Here is a 13,896-nt window from a genome sequence, read left to right on the forward strand (position 1 = left end):
CTCTGACTTTTCTCCAAACTTCCTCGAAGTTATTTCTCCTGTTTTCATTTTTTTTCTTTACATCTTCAAGCTTCACGTTGCACTTAAGCTACACAATACAGCACAGCAGGCCCGGTGTGATGTGTGCGAGTGGAGAAGCTGCGCATGACACTTGTTGCGCAGATGACATTACAAGTGACGTTTTGTAACTCTGAGCCTAACTTATTTAACTTTGTATACACTTGTTACTTAAGCTATGCCATAGTCAGACTCAGAAATATTTTATATTTATCAAAGTAGGCCTAAGCTCCCCACCCAAGTAGGCTAATGATTAGAAAGAAAAAAAAAAGCAAGCTTGATCAAGGACCCGGCCCGGCCTGGCCCGAGGATAGTGGCTGGAAATATCGTCCCGACCCGGCCCGCGGGTCTGGTCGGGTCAAGTTCGGGCTCGGGCAGAGAATCTAAACTCTAGTGTGCAGGCTGTAGTGCAGAATACGACGACGTGCAGACATCTCAGATCTGAACTGGATCTGTATCTGAACTGCTACTGGCGCTGGAAGACTGCCGCCGAATTCTCCTCCTAGTAGTCTTGGGCTGCGAGACGGTTCTCTTCCTAGTAGTCTTGGGCTGCGACACTGTTCTCTTCCTAGTACTCTTGTGCTGCAAGACTGTTCTCCTAGTAGTCTTGGGCTGCAAGACTGTTCTCCTAGTAGTCTTGGGCTGCAAGACGGTTCTCCTAGTACTCTTGTGCTGCAAGATGGTTCTCCTAGTAGTCTTTGGCTGCAAGACTGTTCTCCTAGTACTCTTGTGCTGCAAGACGGTTCTCCTAGTACTCTTGTGCTGCAAGATGGTTCTCCTAGTAGTCTTGGGCTGCAAGACTGTTCTCCTAGTAGTCTTGGGCTGCAAGACGGTTTTCATAATAATAATAATAATAATAATAAGCTTTATTTGTATAGCACCTTTCATGCACAGAATGCAGTTAAAAGTGCTTTACATTTGAAGCATGTAACAAAATAAAAGTCAGTCAGTCATTATCAATCACCTAGTAGTCTTGGGCTGCAAGACGGTTCTCCTAGTAGTCTTTGGCTGCAAGACGGTTCTCCTAGTAGTCTTGGGCTGCAAGACTGTTCTCCTAGTAGTCTTGGGCTGCGAGAGCGGTTCTCTTCCTAGTAGTCTTGGGCTGTGAGACGTGGGCTCTCCCCCTCTAGTCTACTACACAACGGGCTAATGAGACTCCTGAACACACTGGCTGCCCCTTAAGCGGCTTACCTGAGCAAGATGAGGGACTGGTGCCAGCTTAACCGAGCATTGTTTGCAGGCTTCCTCTCAGGAGGCGTGCTGGATAAGACTGACACTGTTGGCGTGCTGAATGTGGCTCTTCGTGTCCAGTCTGTGGGCTTGTGGGAAGAGGAGGAGCAGAGCAGGGCAGTGCCTGGCTCCCTCCCACCTCGCTCACCAGGGCCAATCTGGAGAATGGGGCAAAGGTGTTTGGGAGACACTCTGGCGTACACAGGAATGGCTTTTTTTTCCTGTGCTTTTTATGTATTATTTATTTAATTTATTTATTTGTGAGTATGAAGCTTGGGTTGTGTGGCCTCCACTCCTCGCCAAAAGGGGATTGGGGTCTTTTTTTTTTTTTTTTTTTCTCTCTCTCAAATAGGCCTCCAGTAGTCTTTCTGTCAGGCAAGTCATCAAATCTAAGACCCTAACGGTTTCCTTCCTGTCAGATAAAATTCAGGGATTTGTGCATGAACTTTACACCATATGTCTTACATTTGCAATCTTTTTTTTTTTTCCCCGGATATAATCTGGATTAAGGTTTACCTATTATAGTAACCAAACAAAAAATCTAATCTGGATGAACAGTTTGCTGTATTTTGGCACATTGTACAGTGTGGTCTGGAAGTCTTTAACCCATGGCCATGGTGTTTGCAAAGGGCTCTACCAGTTGAGCATGTAGTACTGTTTAGGTTGTGCTTTACATTCTCCCGCTCATTCATCAGTGTGTGTGTGTGTGTGTGTGTTGCCATCAAAATGCACATTGGTTTGAAGGTGTCTGCCAGCATAAAGCTGGCATAATGCATGTATTCATGTGAATAAAAGTGACTGACTGTGGCACTTGTTTTCCTACCAGCTTACCGAAGGTTGTGAAGAGGCGTGTGAACGCCCTGAAGAACCTGCAGGTGAAGTGCGCTCACATCGAGGCCAAGTTTTACGAGGAGGTGCACGAGTTGGAGAGAAAGTATGCTGCTCTTTACCAGCCTCTCTTTGACAAGGTGAGGAGCCATGAAAACCAGGGAGAGGCCGTGTGTGTGTGTGTGTGTGTGTGTGTGTGTGCGCGCGCGCCCCGCCCCGCCCTGAGAATTGTCATTCAAGGAGGAACCAATGTGGCGTCATTTAGCATTAAAGTGGTGTACAGCAGTGTGTTAAATAATACATGCACCCTGTTGACATTTGTGACAGGTGGCTGCAGAGACAGAAGAGAAATGTATAGGATTCATAAATTGGATTTTGTAAATTGGAATTTGTATCTAATGTGTGGAATTTTATATATATATATATATATATATATATATATATATATATATATATATATATATATATATATATATATATATATATATATATATATATATATATGCAAGAATTTTCATACAATCATGTTGTGGCTCAGATATGGTATTGATGGTATCGTTACTCATCACCGCAGTGGTCATTGCCATCCTCACTTTTAGTAGCAGGTTAAAATGGGTCCTTAACAGTTTTTACCTTGGGCCATTTTATTTTACCTTTTGGTCTTTTGTATGGTTGTATAAATGATTCATGCTTTGTGTGTGTGTCAACAGCGTAGTGAAATCGTCAAGGCAGCATATGAGCCCACAGATGAGGAGTGTGAGTGGAAGGCAGATGACGAGGAAGAGCTGAGCGTAAGTAAGCAGGTACAGGTGACTCAATACCTGCATGCTCTCTTCTTGCACAAAATTTCACCCCTCCTCTTGCACTAAATTTCATCTTATTCAGCTACTTGCAAAGACATGGGATACATCTTCTGCCCTGCAACCCCCTCCTTTAAAAAATAAATTAAAAAAAAAAGTGTTGTTTTTGCTATTTACTTGTGGCCTCATAAATTAGCACAATGTAGTTATTTTACCTAAATTACTGCTTCAAACTAATCATTGTTGATCCACACCCAGTGGCGTGTTTCTCAAAACCATAGTTGCTAATCAGCAACTTTGTTGGTTGGCAATGGGGGGAATTGCATTGCAACCAACAAAGTTGCTAAAAGGTTAGCAACTATGGTTTTGGGAAACGCACCCCAGAACATTTGGTGTTGCTCTATGCAACATTGTTGCATGCAGGAGCAAGACCCTTTTAATCAGTTTTTGAAGAGTTAACCCTTTGCTAAATTGGTGCCCAGTATGTTGGAAATTGACAAAAAGGTGATTTCCTGCATTGTGTTACTTTCAGTGACCATAGGCCATTTTCTGTTTGTTTTTTTTAGCCCTTTCTGTTCCTCTTGCTGTCTCTTAATCACTTCCCAGAAAAACTGATGTAAATTACCAAGCCATTTTATTTTTTTCTGCCGTCTACAAGGCTGAATTTAATCTCTCTCTCCATGTCAGGATGAGATGAAGGACAAGGCTAAAGTGGAGGAGGAGAAGAAGGACGAGGAGAAGGAGGACCCCAAAGGCATCCCCGAGTTCTGGTTGACCGTCTTTAAGAACGTGGACCTGCTTAGCGACATGTTGCAGGTGCGGGTGTGTAGTCGAACTAGCACGATCACCGTTTATGCACGCACAGCCCATCCTTTAACACTAGTGCAGCATCAGACAATGGCAGCTGATTTTAAGTAGGTCATTCACTGCAGAGAGACTTGTTTCCTTGTTTTTGTTTAAGTGATAAACATGCTACACTGCTGCCACCTAGTGGTGGACAGAACAGTTTGGTTTTTGCCATCTCCAGCTGGGGTCTCAGGACTTCATTTTCTCTGCAATCAAAGCTGCTGCCAATTTAGCTTTGCTTCTCCAGCATATTCATATTCCAGCATATTCCAACATATCAGTTCTGACACTCACAGTCTGTGTGAAAACAAATCTGCTATAACCCAGTTTTCTAATACACATTTAAAAGTAGGAATATGTGTAATGATCAATGTTTCAAAAAATCACCTGGAGGAGGGGAATGGGAATTATGTGAGGATGCTGTTCATTGACTTTAGTTCAGCATTCAACACGATAGTACCTCTCACCTTGGTCACAAAGATGAAGGCCTTAGGACTGAACACCACCCTGTGTCACTGGATATTTGACTTCCTCACCAACCGTTCACAAGTGGTTAGAGTGGGGGGTCTGACATCTGACTCATTAACCATCTGCACTGGTGCTCCCCAAGGCTGTGTTTTGAGTCCACTGCTGTACAACATCTCCTAGGGCTGGGCGATATAAACGGTATAAGCGGTATGCGATAAAAATTTGGCCAACGATAGAGATTTTTGTTATACCGGCATATTGCGATAGGTCATTATGTCATCAAATTGCAACACGCTTGGCCTGCCGGGACCGGCAGCAACCACGAGGAGGCCACAGGTGTGGAAAAATGGCTGCGAGCGGTGAAGGTATTGTAACGATTTGATAGCGACACAGACAGTTGTCCAATCAAAAGGTTTATTTGCTGAAAACGAGAGCAGGGACACAGACCCAGAACACAATACACACGGAGCAGGTCAAGTACACACAAACGCTACACATACAGGGGTGGACGCAGCCCCACACACAAAAAGGATCACACACGATGGAGAACTAAAAGGGAAACATGTCATGATAAAGACGCTAACTTTAGACTTATAACTTAGGAGAAATACAGACATAAACCCCCAAACAGGGTAGGAATTTCACGGCGGCCACGTCGTTGCTTCTTGCGTTGGCCGTGAGGCCCCTTTGAAAATCAGAGGTTTACAGGCCACGTGGCCTTGGTGCCCCCTTCTTTCAATATTCTGCTTTGCGTCCTACTAATAGCGATTTTTATTTAGCCTGTGTGGCCTGTCAAAATAATCTAAGCATTCACAGCGCAAATTAATTGAGTATTTTACGCAGTGGAGAAAGTGACAGTGCAAGTAAGAAAGTGCGTCCAAATTCCATTCATCTCAGTTGAACTACTCGCGAAGTAGTCTATTCATCACACAGACATCACAAGTATCACACGAAAGAGCTTTTTCTCAGCTTTTAAACAATGTTACCCGATAATTGCTTAGTTGAACGGTTCGCGAGAAAAGTAAATAATATAATTCAATTTAATCATACATTCTACTGAAGGTTTTGCGTGATCCCCATGATCTCCCAACCCATTCATCTCGGTGGAATACTTCACGAACCCTTCTTTTAACACACGACAAACCTTATATCAAAATAAACAGCAGACCTTACCGAACACAAAGGTGTAAATCAGTCCCCTGTACAGTTAGCCGTTCCAGAGTAATCCAGTTTTGAATTTGCAGTAAATTTCGACATGCATGGATGTCTCCAAATTTGGGCTTTAAGTTTTACAATGTGTTTAAATTGTTCCACATGATTTCATAACATGCCAAATACAAAATAAATGTTACAATTATCGCCTAGATATTGGTAAATCAGAGGACAGCTGACTGAGTTTGTGAAAGTAGCCTTAGCCTAATGATCACAAAATGCTAAGCATGCATCTAGGCTATTTGAGTTTCTTAAAGCTGAGCAGTGGTTAAATTGTTCAATACACGATTTTATTACAGGCCAAATATAAAATAAATGTTATATATAGCCTAGATATCTGTAAATATTAGATCAGATGATTTACAGTTCTATGTAATATGTAATGTTTCATGTTTTTGTAATGTTTCATACAGTGATGCCGGTCTACTGCAGTGAATAGGCTAAATAAAACTTTGATCATTTTTATAGCCAATACATTTTTAAATAAGTAACAATCTTGACTATTTTATGCAAGAACCTGCTAGACCTATATTGAAATTCACACACCAAATTATACCGCAATATATACCGTTTACCGTCTGTGTCCCAAATTATACCGCAATATGAATTGTAGGCCATATCGCCCACCCCTAACATCTACACACATGACTGCAAAGCCAACAGTAGTCATACCTCCATCAAGTTTGCAGATGACACAGTGATCTTGGGCCTGATTAGTAACAACAATGAACAGCTCTACTTGGATCAGGTTGATGAGGTGGCACAGTGGTGTCAATCTAACAGCTTGACACTGAATGTCAATAAAACCAAGGAAATGGTAGTGGATTACAGAAGGCAGCAGCAGAACTACAGTTACACCCCACTAATGATCAGCGGGCAACCTGTAGAGAGTCACAAGTTTTAAATACCTTGGTGTCCACATTACTGAAGACTTAACATGGACTGTTAACACTCAATATGTTCTGAAGAAGTCCAGACAACGACTCTACTTCCTTCGTCAGCTAAGGAAATTCAAAGTTTCTACATCCATCATGAAGGCCTTCTACACTTCAGCGGTTGAGAGTGTTCTAACTGGTAGCATCATCACCTGGTATGGGAACTCCACAGTTAGAGATTGTAGTACTCTGCAGAGAGTAGTGCGCTCAGCTGAACGTACTATAAGAACTCAACTCCCTGCTCTACAAGATATCTATTCCAGAAGAGTACTCCTAAGAGCCCAAAAGATTCTGAAGGACTCTTCTCATCCTAACAATGGATTATTCCTACCGCTGAAATCAAGAAGACTCCACCACTGGCTGACACCAGACATAATTTCACTGCATTTCTTACTTCCAGTAACTATATGCATGTGATAAACTTCCTTGTATCCTTGTTTTGTTAAATTTGAACCCAGTTGTGAAGGGTCAATTCAGAAACTGGTCAGTTCATGTAGGTAAAAAATGTCAGTGTTATACATTTTTCGCCATTTAAATTGATGGCAATTTTTTTCTCCCCTCTTCAGGAGCATGACGAGCCCATTCTTAAGCACTTACAGGACATTAAAGTGAAATTTTCAGATGCTGGCCAGCCAATGGTAAGGCTTTTGAAAAGATCACATGTAAAATGGCAATTATATGCACCTTTTTAAAGTTGTACAGGCTAGTAAAGGTTTCAGTCCATTTTGCATCAGTCAACTCTTCTCATTTTGGTTTGGCCCTTTCTGTGTTCCCTGTAGAGCTTCACATTAGAATTCTTCTTTGAGCCCAACGACTTCTTCACAAACACATTGCTGACAAAAACGTACATAATGCGCTCTGAACCCGACGAGTCGGACCCCTTCTCCTTCGACGGACCAGAGATCATGCGCTGCACAGGGTAAGAAACATTAGCCTGCTTTCACCAGACTCACTGCTTTGTTTCACTTTGTGAAATGTTTCCAACCCTGGCATTGTACTGGGCCTTATATTTGGTTAGGCTCGACCAATGATTTCAAACGTGTTCATCATGGATTCTTAACGTTATTTCCTACTTTGCCTAACTTTTACAAACTGATAATAAACCACATTGGCAGTCAGAAAGCAATGTAATTACCTGTGTATTATTTTTACCACAGCTACTTTCGATTTTGAAAATTGCCTTTAGTGGCAGATTGGCCCTCCACTAAAGGGCACTAAAGGCAATTGCTAGCAAGCTCACCAGATTAGTCTTGAGTTGTACTTGTTATGGTCCAGATATTCTAGAGAAGAATTAGCCTCTTTGGGCCTGCCCCCTGCTCTCTACTCTGGCTCATGTGCCCTGTGACTTTGTGCCAGGTGTCCGATTGACTGGACGAAGGGCAAGAATGTCACGCTGAAGACAATCAAGAAGAAGCAGAAGCACAAGGGCCGCGGAACTGTCCGGACGGTCACCAAGACCGTTCCCAACGACTCCTTCTTCAACTTCTTCTCTCCCCCAGAAGGTAATAGACCTACTCATGAGTCCATGTCTGGTTTTTTTGTGTGTGTTTGTGTAATGGTTTGATCTAACCCATTTTCTTTTTACATTTCTTCCCCCTGTAGTCCCAGAAAGTGGTGAAATGGTAAGTCTGTTAAAGTTGACATTTCATTTGGTTGTTAAAGGAGAATTCCGGTGTGATATTGACCTAAAGTGTATTGAAACATGATACCGAGTGTGAACGTATGTCTCATAGCCCATCTCAGCTTGTCCCCTGCACTCCAAAATCTGGCGATAGTTAGCCGATGCTACCAACAGCTTTTTCAATTGTGGTGCTTCGGCATCGGGCTAGCCATGAAAATAAATCACTGTTTTACACCATTTACGAGGCTCAATGTATCTCCACACTTCATTGGTAGACTTCCGAGGGCCCTGACATTTAAAACGAGACATTGAGAACTTTGAAAAAGCACTATATACAATTCAATATTCTTAGTCGTTATTCACCTACAACACAACTTTCTGTCATATCTGCCAGGATGAGGACTCTGAGGCTGTGCTGGCTGCTGACTTTGAGATCGGTCACTTCATCCGCGAGCGTATTGTTCCCCGGGCAGTACTCTACTTCACAGGAGAGGCCATCGAAGATGACGACGATGATGTGAGCACTCCTCTCTGTGTCTCTTGTCTGTCTATCGCATTTTGTTTATCCGCCAGGGATGTGCCTTGTCTAACCCATTTCCATATTTTTCTCGTCCTTTGCAGTATGATGAGGAAGGGGAAGAAGCTGATGATGAGGTATGTCTTTACGGACTATTATGTCACCATTACACCTTGTGTACTCAAATGTATGGCAAGACTTGTTCCCATCTTGTAATGGTACAATGACTTGGCTTGTTTACCACTCAGTCATTTCTGATAACACTGGTCATTTGTTGGGTCCTACGGTCTTCAACTATTGGGGAAACACAACTAACCTTCTATTGCTAACAGGAATTGGCATTATTTGTAAAATACGGTTAAATGATATTGGCATGACTAAAGCTTTGACCAAATTTTCTTAGGAGGGAGAGGAAGAGGCAGATGAAGAGAACGATCCAGAATACGATCCCAAGGTGGGTGCTATGGCATGACTGGGCTGGTCAGCTGATCAGGGCATTGGACAGATTTCAACATACAGAACACATCAGTGGACTCAGATTCACAATAGAACTCTAAACTAGTCGGTGCAGCCATGTGCTTGTCATAAGCATATTTGGCATGAAATACAATTTCAATGCTATTATAAATAATATTCTAGTTGGTGTGTAACATTATCTATGGTAATCCTATGAAGTAGTTTTCATTTTTGTAATAGAAGTTATTTGTCTTATGGAGGAATATATGTGGGGAGAAATTGTTCTTTTTTGTTTATTTAAAAGAAATGCTTTTGATTGCATGCCACCATGAGTGTTTGCATTGAGCATCTTTGCTAAACTTTTAAAACTGCATGTCATTAAGCCCATAGAAATTTTAAAAAGCACCAGTGCGATCCAGTCTAGCAAACATTATCTTTGGGGAAATTCATCCAATCTCCACAATATTACTAAAACAGATTCTCCTTTGATGTGTGGCATGCATTCTCAACCAACTTAAGCGTGTCTGTTGTGAAGCTTTTTACTCTGCCAGATGCTTTTTTAAAAATTTATTTCTTTGATTTGATCATAATTTATTTACTTTTTAAAAAAAAAAAATCATTAATGTTTTTTCATCTCCAATCACTTGGGCACTTTTGTCAGCTCCTTTCTAAATTTTTCCTTACTAGGTGTAAATGATGTCTATAGAAATAACCCTATCTATCCTGGTAGGTACAGCTTGTAACTTGTTGGCTTAATGCACCCCGGCATCATCCCTTCCTCCCCCTCCATCCCCCTTTCATTCTCTACACATTCCCTCGTTCCTTTTCTACTCCTCTTCCTTGTTGGCCTTTCATCCATTTCTTGTCTCTCTTTTGCACTTATGACTAACATAAACTAACATAGTTGGTTGCCTTTTTTGGTTTGTTTGTTTGTTTAATTTGTTAAGGTTTTTGTTTTTTTCCCCTCCCTCCTCTTAACTGTAGTTAGTTTACATCAGTGCCTTTATTCTGTATGTTGAAGATTGCCCAAACCCTCTCTTTGACCCTAGTTCTCTGTTTTTGGAAAAATTGTTTCTATGCCAACTTGCCTTTTAGTTACGATGAAAATGTTCTCTTGGTTGGTCGGGGAAAAGAACCTGATTGTGGTGATTTTAGTGTGCGTGTTTTTGTATTTAATTTTATTATTTGAAATGCACTCCGTGAACAGACTGTCTCATTTAGTCATTTTGGTGTGCCATTTTCCCCAAATCTCATTTGTGCCGTTTTGTCTGTTATGAAGCCAGGGTGCCTTTTGATCCCTCCCCACAATGTCACTGCTTCACTTCCTGTATCCTCCATGCCTGGCTCCTCCTCTCGTCTCGTCTCCTCCCTTCCCCTCCCCTCACTCTCTTCCCTTTCGATTAGAAAGGACTTTGTTCTGATCTCCTACAGTGCTACTGTACAAGTTAGATCTTAAATGGTCCTGTGCAGTAAAAACCCTCAGCCCTGATGTGCATTGGTTTATTGTAGTTTTTAATTCTGCTGTTCTTAGGCCACAGTAAATAAGCAGTCGTTTTTTTTTTTTTTTTAATTGGATTAGATTAAACCTTATTGTCATTGTGCAGAGTACAAATACAGAGACAATGAAATGCAGTTTGCATCTAACCAGAAGTGCAGAAAAGTGCAACGTGATACACAGTAATAGGCAGGTGGTGCATAAATGGTTTAAAATGAGTGTGTGTGTGTGTGTGTGTGTGTACGTACGTACATACATACATACATACATACATACATACATACAGAGACTATGTTGGCCAATCGGAGACCTGAAAACATTTAAAAAGAAAGGTCACGTCACAATCCAAGAACTCGTTTTTTTTTTTTTTTTCCTGTCCACATGCAAACACTGAAACTGAGTTTTTGAAAATCTTCACTTTGACTGGAGTTTTTAAAAATAACTGTTTTCAGTGATCGAAAACAGTTTTCGTCTAGACAAATCTAGACCAAAAGGCCAAAACGCATAAAAAATATCTGTTTTAAATATACCTGGCTACGTATAGATATGGCCTTAGTAACTATACTTATCATTCTTGGCTTTGAAGTGTATCTACCATGGATGGGGGCATTTTGATCCCTTTTAGCACTTTCTCAGTGTAGTTTGTGCACAGCTGCACACTCTGCGGCAGGTTTTCACTTAAGTGATCGTGGTACCTCCTAACAGTGCCAAGAAGGAAACATTTCCCTGAGCACTGTAGGCCTGTGAGTTAGTCATGCATATCATCTCACCTGTAGACTCCCCATTTCCTCTGGTGACTGGTTTCTGGGACTGGCAAAGAAACAGTGTTGACGTTTTTAAACTGCATGCTTAATCGGCAGACTTATCAGATGCCTTGTGGTGCACTAGTTAAAAAATTTATGCAGTTTGTCTCATTGTTGACGTGACTTTAGTTCTCAGTAATCGGTCACCTTCCAGCACATACCAGAAACAACTAGTGTTGTGAGACGGTGTTGGGCATCTGATGTATGTGTGAGTGATTTTGTTTGGAGTGTTATTGTGTTTTTTTTTTTTTTTACTTATTTTTTTATCTACCTTCATTTTGAGTGCTTTTGTGTTCTTTCACTGCTTGTTTGAATCACTGTAGCTTCTAAATCTCATCATGTTTGTCTTGCAGAAGGACGCCAACCCCCCAGCGGAGTGCAAGCAACAGTGATGCCTGTGCCCCTTCCCCATCCGACGGCCTTGAGGATCAACTGCACTGTAACAGCTTCTGAAACAAAACATAGTTACTTAACGCCTTATAATGTTTTGTATTTTTCTTGGTAGAAATGATTTCACTAAACCAACAACAAAAAAAACGGATTCAGAATTTTTGTTACAACGAAGAAGAAAAAAAAAATGAAACTCGGATAATGTGAGCCGTGGCTCTACATGCATAGTATTTTATTAGCTTTTTTTTGTTCTCTTATAATTTTTTTCCTCTGTACAAATAGTTAGGATGCAGAAAATCCCTCAGAGAGGAAAAAAAAGCATGAACTTCACTGCTTAAAACAAAATGGAAAAAAAATAGTTTGGGTTTTTGTGAAGTCTTTTGTCGTATCGCTCTTGGACAACAGCTGTGGAACAAATGTCTGCGTTGGGCAATGAGGGGGAGGGTGGGGTGGAAAAAAAAAAAGTGCACAAAAACCCTTGTTTATACGTTCCAACTCTGTAACCAATTCCGTGCCCCACTGAAAAGTAACCAAAGCTGTGGATGCCCTGGCTGCATGAAGTGAACAGTGTGCATGTGTGTGTATGTCTGTGTTTGAAGTTTTTACACACCCAATGAAAATAAGACGTTAAATGTATCCTACATTCTAGAACATGGCCTCTGGCGCTCTGCGAACCTAGGGGAAAAGAGGCAGCCCAAGTAACTTGCAGCCAGTTACTGCAAGCCAAGTAATTTCCAACATTCTGATTATACAGCCGCCATTCAGAACATTCGGATATGCATATTGATCTCTGAGCTAATATAGTTTTAAGGACCGCCTGAGCATTTTTACAGTATTTGGATGACCAATTATTAATCTTTCTCTACCTGATTTCTGGGGTTATGCTGAAATTTTAACGCCGTCAAGGGTAGGGTATCAAACACATGGCTTGTTGTGGCCTTGCATCACCCTTACATTCCAGCAGATTGGGTTCCATCTGTCTCATGGAAGAAACAAGGACAGGGTTGGAGAACCGTCAGCGAGCCAGTGCCTAAACTGAGTTCCTTGATTGAGGCTCTTAGACCCACTGTTGCATGTCTAATCTTTTCTATAGCAGTTTGTACTATTTTAGAACATGTAGGCAGTGGTGTCCTTCCCCTAGAAAGCACTTTTGCCCCCGGTTAAAGTATTCCTACTCCCCCAACACCCCTGATTATTTTTCACAAATCTGAGAATTGTGTGCTTAGAGTAGCCTTACCAACGAAGCACTAGTGGCAGGCCAGGTTCCTATTCTGGAATTGTTTGAGTCGGTGGATTCTGTTTGGGTTCTCATTTGTCGCACATGGAAGCTTCTCCACTTCTATTTGATCTTCCTTGCCCTGTTTGTTTTGGGAGGAATCAGTTTCAATCTAGTTGCTGACGTTAACAGCCCAGGGGTGTATGAGCGCGCTTGGGTGCGTGTGCGCATGCCGTGTGGACATGGCCCTGAGTGAGACCCAGTCAGTATCTTGGGGGTTCGGACTCTGGTCTGTCCCGTCCCTTGCCGCTGAGAGTAAGGCCCATCACTGTGAAGGGGAAGTGTGTGTGTGCGTGTTGTAGAGAGGATGGTCTCCACATCATTGGTGACTGCTTGGGGATTGATGTTTTCTTGTAGCTCAACCCAGCAGGACTCTCCTCAACCAGACGAGCAATACTGTTTAAGGGGAACAAAGTGTAAAATAACACCGGTTCCGTTGGTCCTGTCAGTTAAACATTTTATGTGTGAACAGGGTGTGGGTGTGTGTGTGTGTGTGTGTGCGCGTGCCTGCGTTTGTTTGAGAGGCACAGGTGTCTAGCCTCTGCAGTGCTCCCTGGTATAGTACAGATAAGCCGTGGGATGAATAATGTTGAAGAATGAGTACCTGTTGGGGGTCTAAATGGGATTGTGTTTGGATCCTCTAAAGCAGCTGTTGTCAAAGCAAAATGCCATGCTACAAAATACTAATGTACTCAATAAATCTGTACGTGTATGTATATTCATGAATAAATTGGTTAAACGTGACCCCTTTTTGTTCTGTGGTCTGTTTTTGTTTTTGCCAGTATGGAGTCCATGGTGTGGACAAGAGCTTGGAAGAGACTAGTTCTGAAATAATACAGTATAATGTATATAAGTAGTTTTATGTGAGTAGGTGTTGATTCTGACCATAAGAAACAATTTTACCTATAGCGGAGTCCGTATGTTAAATTGGAGGGAGTTAATGGCTTAACATAAACTGGTCC

At 41.8% G+C, this 13,896-nt stretch overlaps 1 protein-coding gene across 4 annotated transcripts in view; it reads left to right on the forward strand.

The window, feature by feature from the left end:
- nap1l1 (nucleosome assembly protein 1-like 1) overlaps window positions 1-13,678 on the forward strand; it is a 28,460-nt gene extending 14,782 nt beyond the window's left edge. Inside the window, exons 5-15 of one of the 4 annotated variants that reach the window (XM_076296800.1) lie at window positions 2,114-2,255; window positions 2,826-2,918; window positions 3,603-3,737; window positions 6,943-7,014; window positions 7,156-7,295; window positions 7,733-7,878; window positions 7,979-7,998; window positions 8,392-8,514; window positions 8,619-8,651; window positions 8,918-8,968; window positions 11,622-13,678. In XM_076296800.1, the coding sequence (XP_076152915.1) occupies window positions 2,114-2,255; window positions 2,826-2,918; window positions 3,603-3,737; window positions 6,943-7,014; window positions 7,156-7,295; window positions 7,733-7,878; window positions 7,979-7,998; window positions 8,392-8,514; window positions 8,619-8,651; window positions 8,918-8,968; window positions 11,622-11,660 (994 nt within the window). In that variant the 3' untranslated portion in view covers window positions 11,661-13,678. The remainder of the gene's footprint in view (window positions 1-2,113; window positions 2,256-2,825; window positions 2,919-3,602; window positions 3,738-6,942; window positions 7,015-7,155; window positions 7,296-7,732; window positions 7,879-7,978; window positions 7,999-8,391; window positions 8,515-8,618; window positions 8,652-8,917; window positions 8,969-11,621) is intronic. The other 3 variants (XM_076296801.1, XM_076296802.1, XM_076296803.1) reach the window with 3 other exon arrangements.
- The last annotated feature ends 218 nt before the right edge of the window (window positions 13,679-13,896 follow it).

Source organism: Alosa pseudoharengus, unplaced genomic scaffold (assembly GCF_046254945.1).
Source record: "Alosa pseudoharengus isolate Yale_2024_CS ecotype anadromous, Long Island Sound unplaced genomic scaffold, YU_APseudo_1.1 YU_APseudo_1.1_scf_20, whole genome shotgun sequence".
Lineage (NCBI taxonomy): Eukaryota > Metazoa > Chordata > Actinopteri > Clupeiformes > Clupeidae > Alosa > Alosa pseudoharengus.